General features: G+C 46.2%; 1 protein-coding gene across 1 annotated transcript in view; it reads right to left on the bottom strand.

Moving 5' to 3' along the window:
* Positions 1-629: 629 nt before the first annotated feature.
* Positions 630-17078, bottom strand: part of LOC146835107 (riboflavin-binding protein-like) — a 34290-nt gene continuing 17841 nt past the window's right edge. Inside the window, exons 4-5 of the mRNA XM_085602767.1 lie at positions 12420-12548; positions 630-786 (exon numbers count right to left, since the gene is read on the bottom strand). Of these exons, the coding sequence (XP_085458893.1) occupies positions 645-786; positions 12420-12548 (271 nt within the window). The 3' untranslated portion in view covers positions 630-644. The remainder of the gene's footprint in view (positions 787-12419; positions 12549-17078) is intronic.

The raw sequence follows: 17078 nt of genomic DNA, 5'->3' as shown, positions 1-17078 counted from the left end.
CATTACTAGCACCAGAAGCCAGAATGGCGCACTGATTGCCACCAAAATATGGCCACAGTAATGGAGGGTTCTGGGATATCTGAAGGTGTCTCTGCAGGGCCTTTTACTCTTTAGCTGCTAATGGAAGTTACACGCATTACCCTTTCGTGTTGAGCGCGATCAGGGTCACAAAATAGGCTGTTTTGCAGTCAAGTGTGACACTCCCCCTGACGTTCCAGGATACAACAGGAGACATCCTATCGCCTTGGGTAGTAAGGCGCCCTCTTCCGATGGCGACGAGGATTCTATTCGTGGACTTTTGTGGGACAGCCCAATGCTCTCCTGGTGATGTAGTCTTGCTTTGCCTCCATTGAACTGATTTGACTAACACATCTGAAATCTATCATTTATGGGTGAAAAGTAGAGGGCTAGCAATAGTGGCTTTAATGCCATGGAGTGAAGTAGTCACCCTAAGGGGAAGGTGTCTGCCATGCACATGGATAGAGCCCTGTAGAGCAGTGCCCTACAATGAAAAGGTGTTGGTCTCCACTCCATTCTAATGCATCACAAAACAATCTGAACAAAATAAAATATAGTGAAAAAAAACATGTGCTGTTTCTGTCTACAGGTCAAACGTCTACGCCATTCCCCATCCCAGGAGCTTTTCAGGCCCCAAGGCCCACAGGGGCTGGACCTACCTGGCTGTAGGGGATGCACTCCTTGTTACACTGGTTTCCATTCTCGTCAACAGTCCAGTCGGTCAGCCAGTTTCGGACACAGGTCAGGTCATCTTTGCATGCATCAAACCTGATTAAAATGAGGGACATTAGTTATTTCTTGCCCCTTCCTTCCATGTGTATATATTGTAGCTGAATGTTGCAGACATCCCAGCTCCCCACTTTGGCGCTGGAGAATTGTTTCCTATGAAAGCTTTAGTGGGAGCAGTGGGAGAGGATGGGGTGGGGTGGGACGGAGTTTAAGGCTAAGAAGGTGGGAAGTAGTTTTTGGTCCACCTGCAGTTACTCTAATATGAACAGGACATTTCTATCGCTGTTACACCAAGACCAACAAATCCCTCTGCTTATTTAACACCAGCAAAGGCATGTCCCTCACAAGATTTAGCAACATGCCACTTAACTTGGTCTCCTGTGATACCAGCAACATTCACTAGAGCCGGGAGTGGTTTGGGTAACACACGTACAACTGGGGACTTGCCTCTTCTTGTTCATTCCGGTTCTTGTTTTTATTTTTTATTCCCTCTTCAGTTTTCTTTTACCTTTTCTGTTAAGGTGTGTGGAGTAGAGATTCTTCTTGCACAGATAACTCAGTTAAAGGACAGATCCATAACTGATTGTCTCCTGAGATGCAGCTCCCTGTCCAACTGATTATGACATGGTGGACTACAACTCCCATCTTGGCTTCTGTTCAATCGCATGTCCCCTTTGAGGGGGGTCCCCTATGCACACCATTTTCCTAGGCCTAGAGAGCTTCCGCCACAGTGTTACCTTAATGCATGTATGTTCACATCATAAAAGAATCCTCCTGCAGTGTTCGCAGTATGAACGTAGATCCTGGTATCTGCTGAGCCTTCCAACCACAGCGATGAGCTCGAGGTCTGAAGAGACCCTGACTACAATCTTTAATGACTGGCCTGCTTATAGCAAGCACATTTGAGAAAATCAAAAATAAGGAAAATTAAAAACTATCTACCAACAATAACATATAGCTGTTAAACATGTTCTTACCCAGTCAAACTCTCTTGCCTCCTGACCTAGGTAAACTGACCATTCAGCACCACCATTTTTGTGGCAAATGCTGGATAGTGGCTTTAGATGTATTTTTACTTTTTACTGCTATATTTTCCTTGGCCAGCAGGTTTGAAGTTCACATTTTTTGAATCTTTACTCTGTATTTCGCAGTCTATGTTTTCACATTCTATCGCACTGGGATCATCGAAGATTTATAAGGAGTAGAAGACGTGGGAGAGATTGAGGGTTCTTGAGAGCTGTTGCCACCAACCCAGCCCCAATGTTCTATGTTCTTTATTTGAGCATATTGCATTTTTGCATGTTAAAATATGCACGCTATACCCACAGTGCGGATCAAGCCATTTAATAAACAGATATTGCCAAAGCCAATAGGGTCCACCTTCAAATGTGAGTGCAAGCTATTGGCTTTACCAATGCCTGTTTGTAAAGCACAGCTTAAAAAACTAAAAGAAAACATTTCAAAATACTGGAGGAATAGCAAACACACATCTTCTGGATTTAATTCTTTTTTACTTTTTCCATGGCAGTAACAAGAGTGGAATATTGAAAGTAAACACACAGTCAAGTCGCCTCACAGGGTGAGGAACCCAACAAGGTAGAATGCAGAACTACCTGGAACAGCAGAGTATAGATCTCGGACAACAGATGGGCAAATAGTGGGCAACTACTAGCTAAGCAACCTAAAATGGGGAACAAAGGGAAAATGCAACAGTCAAAGGGGAGAAGGGGAAACAATCTCCCACGATAGAGAGAATGAGGAAGTGGAAACCCCACTTCCCAAACAGCTCTGGGTGTAGCAACCCAATGGGAGAAATTAAAATAAGATGGCCGGCTGTCCACGGCGTCATCAAGGTTAAGTCAGAGTGACCCATACCGGGCAGGTGACAGCCGAGGAACTCCATTAACGAAGGCAAACAACAACAGGGACCTAGGACTGGGAAACATCTGGAAGGAAAGTTCGAGGATGAATCAAAGTGGCTTACAGGGAACACACATCTTAAGGTATCTTAAAACTGTGCATTGAATTCAATATTTTCAATCTTAATAAATGGTATGTTTTTTCAAAATACTTTTCACACAGGAAACTGCAAATAATATGAATAGTCTGTTGCATGTGTCCCAGCTTAATAATAAGAAAGGATTAGTTTCAGGTACCTAAAGAAACATGACAGTTGCCTAAGGTTGTTTATATGAAAGTATCTTAATTTAAAGGAAAATGCTCGCCAAGGCCTAATTCATTTTTTACAAAGCTCGGAACCCAAACAAATGCTCCTGCCATATGCAATGCTGCCCTGCAGCAGACCAGGGAGCAAAATTATGGGCCTCACTGAAAAGAGACATCTCCGTTACTACTCACCAGAGTAACCAGTCACCCCTGGAGTTGTTGAGAATGAACCTGCTTGGATAGGTAAGTAGGACAGACATCCCAGATGGTTTTCCACACCACAAATCTTTCTTAAGCAAATGCCTGCTGAGTGAGCGCAGCATCCTACCCCTCCCCTATCTTAGGCCTTCGTTTTACCCTAGTTTCTGTACCATATCTGGAACCTGAGACAACGGGGTATACACCTCATATCAAGTCTGTTGTCAAGAATTCCTGTCATGCGAGGGGAGGAAAACGGTAACCAGCGAAAACGGACTACATCTCCCAGGATGCTTAGTGGTTGAGAGGTTATGTAAACAGGAGAGCTGTTACATAACTCAAGGAAAACACGCCCTTATGTAAACAGGAGAGCTGTTACATAACTCAAGGAAAACACGCCCTTATGTAAACAGGAGAGCTGTTACATAACTCAAGGAAAACACGCCCTATAAAGGGAGGAACCGGGAGGTACAACGCTGTCGGATATTGTGTTTACACCGACGTACCTGCTTAGTGAAGAGCAGTGTTTCGGAGTGGTGCTCCAGTAAGGCAAGAACGGAGGTAGGTTGAGTCGTTACTCCCTGGGCCGTGTCTTGCCCCATCGTCACCTGTGAAGGACCCGGAAGCTCTACCGGATAACCATTGAGCTTCGCTTTTTGACTCGGCTGAGTCAAAGCGCAGTGGCGCTTTTGCTGGTTGGAGTCGTAACTCCCAGCCCGACCAGAGATACAGGGACTGCCAGCTGTAACGCACACCAGGAGGTGTTTGCCGCGTTACAGACTCTGAAGTCCCCAGGATCGATCGAGCGGCTGCTCTCGGTTCAGTCTTCTTTGCTTGTGATTGGGGTATCGGTGACGCATCACCAGGAGGTGACTCCGCGTCCCGGTGCAGTCTGAGGAAGAGGTTGAGCGGCTGCTCCCTTCAGGTAGAGACCCCGGCTGGGTGTTTCCCTGACTCCTCGATTCTCCCCAACACTCTTCGTACCCCTCACAGCCTACCGATTGGCATTGTCGGCCATTTCATTTCTGCCCTCTGTTGGCATACGCCGGGATCGGCGTATATGCAGAGGACGGTTAGGACCATCCGTGCTGTGGGCTGGTAACGTACTTAGCCTGGAGGATTCCAGTGACTATAACCTTTGTTTATTCCTTGTATTATTTTTGCCTTCATTAAAATAACTAAACCTTCACAAGTGGTTGCGTTCTCATTGTCGTGTCTGTTAAACGATCCTGAGACGTTCAGGGCGTTACAAAATATCCGACCTTAATAACACTAACTGTCTCCCGGTCGATAACAGACATGGCAACACTTGATGATGTGCTGGCTGCTTTAGCGACCGTGCAAATTGAATTGGCTGCCTCCAGGCAAGAAACAGCCGATGTAAAAGCCAGACTGGATGCTATCCAATTGGACCCGCTCACGCCCAGCACCTCCCTCACAAACCAGACCCCTGCGGTAGTAGTGGAAATGCCGGTAGCCGTCCCCTTGGCAACACCAGAGAGGTACAGTGGGGATCCTAACACAGTGCAGGTATTCCTCACACAAGTGGCGCTACATTTATCGTGCAAACCAAGGGCGTTCCCCACGAGTCAGGCTCATGTGGCTTTCCTTATATCCTATTTGGCTGGAAACGCGGCACAATGGGCCGTACCTCTGGTGAGCAGGGACGACCCCATCTTATGTGATTGGGGTGCTTTTCGCGAGGAATTCCTGAAAGTCTTCGACAGAAGGGCTGACTCGTACACGGCGGACCGTGAAATGCTTGAGTTGAGACAGGGATCCAACGACCTGGTGCAGTATCTCAACGCGTTCCGAAGGCTGGTTGCGGAAACCAAGTGGCCTGTTGCTAAACAGACGGCACTCTTCCATCACGGGCTGTGCGATGAGCTCAAGGACGCCGTGGCTCATATTGACCCACAACCCAAGACATGTGAGGGCCTTATCAACCTGGTATTACGGCTGGAACATAGGCTAAGTGAAAGAAAGGGGGATCATGGGAGAAAAGGAAACTCCCTTCCATCCTATGTGACAGTGGGAAGTCCTGAAACTTCCACCGCATCCAAGGGAGAACCCATGGACATCGGCGCAACACGAGCGAGCCTCACAGCCACGGAGAAAGAGTCACGCCGTAAACAAGGATTGTGCCTATATTGTGGCAAAAAAGGCCACTACGTACGTGAATGCCCTGCCAAACCGAAGACGTCCCGTTATCGGGCCAACCGGTCGGTAACAGCCGTGGTGGACGTACCGGCGGAAAACTAGAGGACTCCCAGACCAAAGAAGGGGCATCTCAGAGTCACTCATCCATCCCTTCACTTTCCAACTCGGTCACTAAGGGACAACGACACCTGTTTCTCACGGTGCACGTGGGAGTGCATGACCAGTGGATACCCGTTGTGGCCATGGTGGATTCAGGGGCCACTGGCATGTTTATGGACCACAACGAGGCATGCAGGCTAGGGCTAGTGCTTCTTCCCAAAGCTGTACCCGAAGACGTCTATGCTGTAGACGGAAGGCGATTGGTGACGGGGCCCATCGGGCAGCACACGGGGGTCCTTCCGATGAGATGTGGGAGGAACCATTTGGAACAAATCGATTTTAACATCATCCGAGCGCCCCAATATGGCGTCATATTGGGATTGCCGTGGCTACAGAAACACAACCCCTCTGTGGATTGGCCAACACATCGCATCGAACTGACGTCACCGTATTGCATCCTGCATTGTGGAATAAGAACGGAATCCCTTGACGCAGATGAGAGCGGGAGTCAGACGGTGGCTAGAGCGGCAGAAAAAGATGTGGCTCTCCCCCAGGCTTATCACAGTTTTGAGGATGTATTTGATGAGGTGAAGGCGGAAGTGCTACCACCACATAGACAGTTTGACTGCCAGATCGACCTGGTGCCAGGGGCCAGCGTTCCCAGCGGCAGGCTGTATGCCCTGACGGAGCCTGAAAACGTGCATCTCCGGGGGTACCTGGATAAACTCCTCAAGCTAGGATTCATCCGCCCGTCCAAGTCTCCGGCCGCCTCGCCACTCTTCTTCATCCCGAAGGCTAATGGGGAGCTGAGAGCCTGTGTGGACTTTAGGGCATTGAATGCGATAACCGTAAAGAATCGGTACCCCTTGCCTCTCATCAGTGTACTTCTGGAACAGGTCAAGAAAGCTCGTATCTACACCAAGTTGGATTTGAAAGGGGCATACCATCTGGTGCGCATGAGGGACGGAGACGAGTGGAAGACCGCCTTTAAGACCAGGTTCGGCCTTTTTGAGTACCTCGTCATGCCGTTCGGTCTGTGCAACGCCCCGGCAGCCTTTCAGTACTTTTTGAATGAGGTATTCAGAGAGGAGTTGGATATCTACGTGGTCGTATATATCGACGACATCCTCATCTATTCATCCAGTGTGGAGGAGCACGTACACCACGTCAAAGCTGTGCTCCAAAAGCTGAGGGAAAACATGCTGTTTTGTAAACTCAGCAAGTGTGACTTCCACGTCACATCCGTGGAATTCCTCGGAGTGATGCTGAGTCCAGAGGGACAGGAGATGGCAGAACGAAAGATCAAGGCGGTGAAAGAATGGCCGGTGCCCCAAAGCGTGAAGGACGTCCAAAGTTTCATTGGCTTCGCCAACTTTTACAGGCGGTTTATAGATGGATTTTCAGGATTGGTGGCCCCAATCACACAGCTACTGAGGAAGTCCAAGGAGTTTGTCTGGTCCCCTGAAGCGAACAAAGCCTTTGAGGCCCTGAAAAGCGCCTTTGGTAAGGCGCCGGTGTTGGCTCACCCCGATCCGGATCTCCCCTACGTGGTGGAAGCGGACGCATCGGATGTGGCGCTGGGGGCTATCTTGTCCCAACGCAACCACGACACAGGGGTGCTTCATCCCGTTGCGTACATGTCCCGCAAACTCAACGACGCCGAACGCAACTACCATATTGCGGAGAAGGAGCTTCTCGCAATCAAGGACGCCTTCACCGAATGGAGGCATTGGTTGATGGGGGCAAGACATGTGGTATCGGTGTACACGGACCATCGGAACCTACAGTTCATGACGGCCACAAGACACCTTTCTCCCAGACAGCTGCGGTGGATGATCTTCTTTGCGGGGTTCAACTTCCGCATCACATATCGGCCGGGGACGGAAAACCGGAAGGCGGACGCCCTGTCCCGTCAATCTGCAGTTAAGGAACCATTGCGAGCATTCCATCATTTCCCCGAGGATGGTATTGGGGGTTATCCAACCGGATACTTTCCTGAGGGGAATAAAGAGAGGGATCAGGTCATTCGCATGGCGGAGGTGGCTTCTCAGTCACAGAGAATGGCAGCTGAAGGACGGGATACCCCTGAAGGGCAGGTGCCTATTGATACCCACGCCTAGGCTAAGGAAACAAGCATTCATCTGGTGCCATGACTCTCCATGCGCAGGTCATTTGGGCTTTGAAAAAACGGTGGGTAGCATGGGACGGCATTTCTGGTGGCCAACCATGAGAGTGGATGTCAGGAGGTGGGGACAGGAGTGTCCTACGTGTGCTACCATGAAGGCCGACCATGGCAGAACCCAAGGGCTCTTACATCCACTTCCGACCCCGGATAGACCATGGGATAGCATATCACTGGACTTCGTGGTGGGCCTACCGGTAGACCAGGGGATGACAGCAATACTGGTGGTGGTGGATTACTTGACGAAAATGGGGCACTTCATCCCCTGCAAGAGAGTCCCTACGGCCGGGGAATTGGCGTCACTACTCCTCAAGAATGTGGTACGACTGCATGGATTACCTGGGGTGATCGTGTCGGACCGGGGGTCGCAGTTTACTGCGCAATTCTGGAAGACTTGGTGCACTGCGCTGCATGTTAAGACCGCCCTGTCCACCAGCTACCACCCTCAAACGGACGGCCAAACCGAGCGCCTGAACCAAACGCTCAAACAGTATCTGCGATGTTTTGTGGACCAGGGCAGGGAAGAATGGGTCGACTTGCTGTGGGTTGCAGAGATAGCCTATAACAACGCCACTCACAGCTCCACACAGTCATCTCCGTTCTATAGCAACTATGGCCAACATCCCAGGTTCTTGCCATTTCTACATCCGTTCAGAGAGGACAGGATTCCCGCCACAGCGGACAGGGTGGCACACATAAAAGACACGTTGATGCGCTCAAGGGCTGTCCTAATAGAGGCCAAGAGAAGATACAAGGCTGCGGCAGACAGGAAGAGAAGGCCCGGGCCACTGTACCGCACTGGAGACTACGTCTGGATATCCACAAGAAACATGAGGTTTCGAAAGAACAGTGTGTTCCATCCCAAGTACATGGGCCCCTATCGAATTACCAAGTGTATGGGTCCCGTGAACGTGAAGGTGTGCTTGCCCCAGTCATTGCGGATACACCCTGTCTTTCATGTATCATTGCTCAAACCAGCACCCTCCAAGCCGTCTGGGACACCTAGGCCGGTATGCGTGGAGTCGGAGGTGGAGTATGAAGTGTCGGGCATACGGGCGTCCAAATGGCGCAGGGGGAAGCTGTGGTACCTGGTTGCGTGGAAAGGCTATGGCCCGGAGGAGCAGTCATGGGAACCGGCTGAAGGGGTTCATGCTCCGCGCTTGGTCTCCTTGTTCCATCGGCGTTTTCCTGCCAGCGCTGGACCCGTGGGGAGCCGCTGAGAGGGAGGATGTACTGTCAAGAATTCCTGTCATGCGAGGGGAGGAAAACGGTAACCAGCGAAAACGGACTACATCTCCCAGGATGCTTAGCGGTTGAGAGGTTATGTAAACAGGAGAGCTGTTACATAACTCAAGGAAAACACGCCCTTATGTAAACAGGAGAGCTGTTACATAACTCAAGGAAAACACGCCCTTATGTAAACAGGAGAGCTGTTACATAACTCAAGGAAAACACGCCCTATAAAGGGAGGAACCGGGAGGTACAACGCTGTCGGATATTGTGTTTACACCGACGTACCTGCTTAGTGAAGAGCAGTGTTTCGGAGTGGTGCTCCAGTAAGGCAAGAACGGAGGTAGGTTGAGTCGTTACTCCCTGGGCCGTGTCTTGCCCCATCGTCACCTGTGAAGGACCCGGAAGCTCTACCGGATAACCATTGAGCTTCGCTTTTTGACTCGGCTGAGTCAAAGCGCAGTGGCGCTTTTGCTGGTTGGAGTCGTAACTCCCAGCCCGACCAGAGATACAGGGACTGCCAGCTGTAACGCACACCAGGAGGTGTTTGCCGCGTTACAGACTCTGAAGTCCCCAGGATCGATCGAGCGGCTGCTCTCGGTTCAGTCTTCTTTGCTTGTGATTGGGGTATCGGTGACGCATCACCAGGAGGTGACTCCGCGTCCTGGTGCAGTCTGAGGTAGAGGTTGAGCGGCTGCTCCCTTCAGGTAGAGACCCCGGCTGGGTGTTTCCCTGACTCCTCGATTCTCCCCAACACTCTTCGTGCCCCTCACAGCCTACCGATTGGCATTGTCGGCCATTTCATTTCTGCCCTCTGTTGGCATACGCCAGGATCGGCGTATATGCAGAGGACGGTTAGGACCATCCGTGCTGTGGGCTGGTAACGTACTTAGCCTGGAGGATTCCAGTGACTATAACCTTTGTTTATTCCTTGTATTATTTTTGCCTTCATTAAAATAACTAAACCTTCACAAGTGGTTGCGTTCTCATTATCGTGTCTGTTAAACGATCCTGAGACGTTCAGGGCGTTACATCTGTACGTGGGTTAAGTTCTCCGATGACGTATCACTGATATATGCAGTTGATGTGCACCACTATTGAATGTACAATCTGTTATAACTATCTGAAAGATCTATATGATGTACAATGTGTCTAATGTAAAAATGGCAATAAAAATAAGTTTAAAAAAAAAATCCTACCCCTCCCCTATCATCATAAATGCTGCATTTGTGAGCCAAGGCTTGGACTTTCATGCAACAATTAAGTCGAATCCCAGCAAAAATATACTTGTTGCTGTGAATGTACCAACAAGGTGGGAGGTGCGAGGAACAATACTGAGAGTGGGGGGGAGCAGATGTGAGGGGGAAAACGAGACCTAAAACTGCAAAATGACTTTAGATAAATGGGGGTGGGGGGAGTACTTCAGCAGACTATACTCTCTAAACTTTGGTTTATCAAAGACATATTGACTTTGAAGCAAAACAGAATGCAATTATAAAGAAGATTAAATTACAACTTGATTCTGCCAAAAGAGCCTTATATCTCCCCCCCAAACAGTATAAGAGGGTGATAATGAGGACTACAGTAAGGCCTTATCAAATACGCATTGATGACACCTGAAAGGTCACGCGAGAGCTATTGAAAATATGTTGCAAACTAACTAGTTTGCCCTCTAACAAGAGAGCGGAGAACATGCCTTCCACCAAATATATTTTTTTTCTTGGATCTTTCTTTCATCAGAGAATAGCTGATCTGTTACAGAACAGTGAGACAGAGCCCATATTCAGTTCACTTAATGCTGTTTCTATCACCTTATGCCCCACCGTTAATTCTGATTGTGATTGCTTTCTTGTCATGTCGCGAATTTTGTAAAAAAATGAAATATAAAATCTGCATTCCAGAGGCAGTGATAAAAAACTATATTACATTATTGTTGTCTTCCAACATTTCATGTTTAGTAAACACTTTTTGCAACACGGGTTCCATCCCTCAGCAGTGAGGAAGGCCATTGCATTGTCGCTTTTGACAAACTGTTGTAGATCCTTGGCAATATCCTTTGAACACAGAGCTATGACCCAAGTGCAGGAAAATAGTTTAAGGCTAACTGCATATTTTCAGATGTTCAACAGCATTTCGACCTTGCCTGGGCACCTGTGCAGTACTGCTGGACATGAGGGCGCGTCTTCTTTGACATTAGAGCCTGTGATGTCCTTCGATTTTAAATCTAATAGATCCGTCTGCGGCTTTTGGTATCACTGGCTATGGACTCTTGCACAGGCACTTGGACCAGAAGGTGGGAGTAAGAAGAAAGTCGCTGGATTGGATTTGTTCGTTTCTTGGGTGGGCGTGGGTTACCAGTGAGTCCACATGGGGAGTGTCCACATGGGGTACTTGGCATCATCCCATTCAGGCTGGTACGCAGTGATCCTCGGTGATCCAGGTTTTCCCTTTGCGGCTGAATGGTTATATGGCCACCCTTGCATATAGAATATCAGCCTATGGTGTGCGGTATCTAACGCTGCACATGTCGCTTAGATCCTGGTGCTCGGGATAGACATCGTATCACCGTTTGGCTAATAAAGCATGGATGACTTCCAACTATTTATGCTTACGTACTGGAAAAGATTAACAGCATCTCCTTGAATTCAGAGTCTAATGTGAGGCATGGAAACCCATCTGGAGTGTCCCTCCTACCTACCTGTCCAGTCAGTTTGTTTTGTAACAACTCACGGGTCTTATGTGCCTCACTTAACCGCAAGCACTGTCTCCACGGCGGCACCACAAATCTGGAGGTAGCTTTCTGAATGTTGGCTAGTCGGTGTGAATCTCTTCAACCAGTCCCCTCTACTTTTGTGTAACTTAACTGGGTTTCAAAACTTTACATTTAATCTGAAAACCATCTGCTGGATGTATCCCCTAGTCAATATTGATGTACCATTGTCCACTGTGCTCTAGGGTTGGGTCTTATTATTCTGTGCCAGTTTAAGATGTTAATAGGGTACTGGAATATTTTATTATTTTGGTCATTATTGCCTGTGGCTTTTATTGTTATGCGTTTGCTTACACTGATTTGCATTATTTGCTTGCCTTGTTGGTGCCATAAAACTTTAATTTTACTGGGTAATGTTGAGCAATATCAAATTTAATAAATACATCTACAAAATACATTATTTAAGTAGAATACTTTTTTCACAGAGAGGCCCCATTTGACATATTTCTGATTGTTGGACAGACAATCGTTGTACAGATCTTTAACACATCAATTCAGCATTAGCCTAAATGAACACCGAACCTTTGATAGTTAAAGGATTTTACTTGTAACGGGGTTGGCCTAAAATGAGAATACAGGGTCAAATGAGGAAGCCAGGATTTGCTTCCAGGACTCTTGAATTTAAATTGGTTTTGGTTTCAACCATAGGCCACTCAAAGGGGATACAAAGGAAATAACAGACCCTTCAACCAGGAATATGGTAAGATGCACCAGGTATTCACAGGGACATGAGCATGACGTCACACAGGAGTCCTTTCACTGCCCACCCCCCACGGTCTTTGGTCAATGGTGCTGTTGTCAAGTGAATTGAAGAGTAGGGCCAATCTGGGGTTATCTTGGACAGTGTTCGTCACACGCCTGACTTACCAACCATCGCAGAAGCTTTGGCACAGAGGAACATGGACCATGGCCGCCGTGAAGTTGACGTGCATCCAGTGAGCCACATGTGGAGAACACTGGTAGAAACAGTGGATTTTCCTCAGGTAATCTTCACACCTGTGACATGAAAGGTCATTGTTTACAAGATACACTGTACTTTGCTGATACAGAGAGCCCATGTTTGCCGGAATCATTACATAGCATAAAAATGAGGCAGTATATCCGCGTGCAATGCAGATACGGCCTTGAGAAGGTGGTCTGATATCTGTAACACACATTCAGTCGACTGTGTCGCGTTGTATTCTCTTGTTATTGGTGACTTCACGCATTAGCCCTGCACTTGCCGCGGTCTTGAACAGAATTACTGAACCTTCATGTCTGTGCAGAGCATAGAAAAGGCCCCTGGCCTTTAGCAGGAAAAGTGTAGAGGCTAAAACCCCTGAAAACGGGAATACGATAGTGAATGTATAAAGAAGGAATCACTAGATACTAGGTACCAGGGCAGGAAATCAATAATGAAAATGAGTGTGTTGCTAATGAATTTAGTAAAACAAAGTCAAACAGAGGTCAAGATGCCTCTCACGTGGCTTGGTGATCACTGGGGAATCTCAGAGCCAGGCGGGCTCACAGTTCTAGAGGCCTACAATTTGCTTATATGACACAAACATCACATGGTGGACACTTAGAAAGTGCGTCATTATTGACCCAGATAGAGCAACAGGGTCTTCTGGTGGACACTGGCAAGTTATCTGAAGTCTTTTCTGCCATCATGTCCTTTTCGACCCGCCTTCCTCTGCGACTGCCAGGGCTCAACTCTTGTTTCATCCCTGTGACTTCCTGCCAACTCTCCATTGGTTAAACTGTTCTGCACTCTTTACATCTCCTTGCTGATTGGTCGGACACCTTGATGAATCTCCCACTACCTATAATGCTGAAACTCTGCTGTGTTCACATCTAGGTTCACTTGACTGGGCCTTGGTCAGACAGGCTCACACCTGCCCTCTCCCTGACTAGGCTCCCGCTGGCGAGTAACCACCAGCTGTTATTAGCCACCATCTATAGACATCATTCACTTCTGATTGTTTCACCTTCATTTGTCATTATGTGACTAGTTCTGTTAATATTTTTTCATAAAAGCTTGTTATTAATTTTTAACAAGAGGCAGAGCATACATGAATTGTGCTTCAACATTGTAATACAGTAGGACAAACACAAAATAATACTTAGAGCTACAACACATGAATCAACCGAGAAGTACGGTGTGTGCATGGTGGCACAGGGAGTAACAATGGGGAAGCAGTCCTACCACGGACCCTTCTTATGTTCATATTCACCGAGCCCACTTGCGAGGGCTATAACAGTTGCTAAAGGCCCTGAAGCGCATTTATAGACCCGAGCCACAGGCGAGGGCCTATAACGAAGGTGAGGGCCATTAAATAACGGTACATCCTGAGTAAGAATGGCTATAATGCTATTAGAACTTTCCTCTCACTTGGGGTACTCATTTATTTATATCTTTTTTGTTTATTTATTACATGCCTTAGTTAATTAAAACCATACAAAAGAATAAGAGCACTAAAAAGACAACAATAAAAGTTCTGGTCAATGCAGCGACCATTACATTGGTCAAGATACTTATAACAGAGCTCTATAAAACGCTATTTGTTGCCAGAAGATCCACCTTCAAGCTGATTTGTACCACTCACAAAGCAGTACATGGGACAGGACCGCTCTTCATCGGGGATAAAATCAACAAATGCATTCACCGAAGGAACCTCGCTCAAGATTGGTACCTTGCCTCAAAACAGAAAACCATAGGTGTTACATCTTTCTCTGTTCAAGCAGCCAAACTATGGAATTTATTACCCCCAAACATAAGATCCATGAACAACTATCTTACCTTCAGAAGACTACTCAAGAGTTGGCTCTTTCCCATATAACCACCATACTCAAACTTAATGTACAGCAACTCCCTGTGCTTGTAAACATCTAGAATTTGATTATATGTATCTATCTAGATGTGTGTATTTCTTTGTACAAGTATGTGTAATACCTATGGTTTTAAAATAACTAGATATTCATTAGGTCTGCTTAAGTAATGCAGATATTACTGATAGTTTTATATATATATATATATATATATATATATATATATTCAATGCTTAACATGTTTACAGGCCACTGCTGCATTGTTTTCATGTAAGTTATTTGATTAGATGCTTATGGGTCCCTGTTTTATTCATCTATCACAATAAGTAAATATTATCACAACTATTTATCTACAAGTCCTTCACTATTTAAATATTGAGGTAAAGATAGAATTAAAAAATATATATATATATCACTTAAAAAGTCTGAGTTTGTACAATACTTACATTAAATGTATATATATATATATTATTCTAAGATTAGCATGTTTATCATCCATGGGTTCCTGTTTTATTCAACTGTCACAATATGTAAATATTATCATAACTATTTTATCAACAAGTACTTCCGTACTGAAATATTGAGGAAAAAATAAAAAAATGTATTAATTAAAAATAAATAAATACATTAACTTCAAGCACAGCTACACCTGGAAGTCTTAGTTGGTACAATACAATACATCTCAATATATTATTTGCCTTAGACATCTATACCCTTTCTATGTAGTTATGTATCTATATATTTATTATTTTACTCCTATTGTAGAAAAAGAAGAAGAAAAAATGCAAACCCCTTCTACAGTTGCGTAATGCAACTTGCTGGGCCCCCCAGCACAGTGCATGGACTGGGTCCCCATGCTCAGGACCCAGTCAGGAGCTCTCAGCCCCCCCGTGCACAGTGGTGGAGGGGGCCACTCCACACCGCGGGGGGTTGTGGGTGCTGCTGTTACGCCACAGCCTTTCTATGTAGTATCTATACATTTATTACTGTACACCTACTTTAGAAGAAGAAGAGAAAAACACCTTTGACTCTGTTCAATGCACTACTCTGTCTCACCCATACCTCTCTCAATATATCCTCTACCTCCACTCTCTGACCCATCCCAAACCTCGTTCTACTACTATGATCTCCCCAAAAAATCTTTCTAGACTTTTCCCCCCTCTATCCATCCTTGGCTCACTTGAAACCTTATTTTACTACTATGATTTCCCTAATCCTTTTGTAAAGACTATTCCCTCCTTCATCTCTCCTTTTACTCATCCCAAGCCTCATCTTACTATTATGATCTCCCAAATAACACTTTCTAGACTCTTCCCTCTTCTATCCCGCCATTATCCTATCCAATCCAACTGACAGGCTCACATGTCCACCGCTCAAATGAACACATATTTCCCTATACTAACCCACCACTAATCCTCTTTTGGGTTCCGAAGCAGTATGCAACTCGCCGAACAGCACTTCGATGCCTCGTCAGGGGTAGGAAGCCCTTTATAAATACAACTACAATTAGTGAGTTTCAGCACACCACATATTAATAATGCTGCTACATCTCGCATTAACATGCCCAGATTTTGTATCTTCCAAGAGCTCTGCTTGGCTTATAATTAAAGTTCATCAATTGGCTAAACCTCTCACACTCCTGTACATATCTGTGTCTGGACTTTGCACTCTTCAACACAGCTTATCTCTCCTCCAAATTACAACTACACACACACTCCTGCCAAAGGTCCACAGGAGTTGTTAATAATTACATTCAATGGAGAACAACCAAGATCAATGGCTTTTACTCTTCGGAGCAAGTTACACCATTGACCGTAGAAGCTGTGGGGTCAATATTATTTGCCAACTTGTATCCTCTTCCAAAGGGCACTGGGCCAAACCGTGGAGGTTCTCGTTGTGGACATTTATGCTTTTCAGTAAAACCACTTCCCTCATTTGATGTTATCATATCACACCACAGTAAGCCATGTTGTTACCACCATCAAAAGGCAGACAGTCCCTGCATTGCACAACATTAGGATCATTTTGTGATAGCATTATTACTGCACATTTATCCACATTTTCCTCAGTTTTTCAAATGGAACATTACATGCAGGGGCAGACACGCAGATCGTTAGTACCACACATGTTTATTGTTTGGGGGGAACTGAAATGCCTCCAATATTTGGAGGAAAGTCTAAATACAGACTAGAATTCACCGGCCGATTTTCCTTCCCATTAATATTCCATGTGGAGTAAATTCAGCCGCGGATTATACTCTATATTTAGTGGTTCTTCTAGAACTTGGATTATTTTTTAGTTACCTCCAAACTCTAAATGAAACCTTAAGGATGGACATTGAAATGAGCACCTTGAGTGCAAAAATATTCAGTAACCCAAAAATAGTCCAAAACAAGCACCCTAAGAACCTTTACATTCAATTTTATGTGGTCTTCTCCAAATACCAAACAGCCAGATCATGGAGCCCATAAAACTTCTGTGGATGTAGTCTCTGGCTTCAGAGATGGTCAGTACCAATGGCTCCTAGTAAAAGCAGGAGGAGATTCAACTTCCAAACCCTCTGCCTCTCCTCCAGTTCCAGGCTGGATAACCCTACTTGTTTTGAAGCTAGACTCACCACTAACACTTCCCACTCGATCAATATGGTTGCCCAGCCACCTCCACTTTACCGCACTTGCCACTACATACGTATGCATGGCATACAAACGTTTTCTCACC

Source organism: Triturus cristatus, chromosome 4_2 (genome assembly GCF_964204655.1).
Source record: "Triturus cristatus chromosome 4_2, aTriCri1.1, whole genome shotgun sequence".
NCBI lineage: Eukaryota > Metazoa > Chordata > Amphibia > Caudata > Salamandridae > Triturus > Triturus cristatus.
Note: the sequence above shows the minus strand (reverse complement) of the source record. Positions and strands in the feature narration are given on the sequence as shown.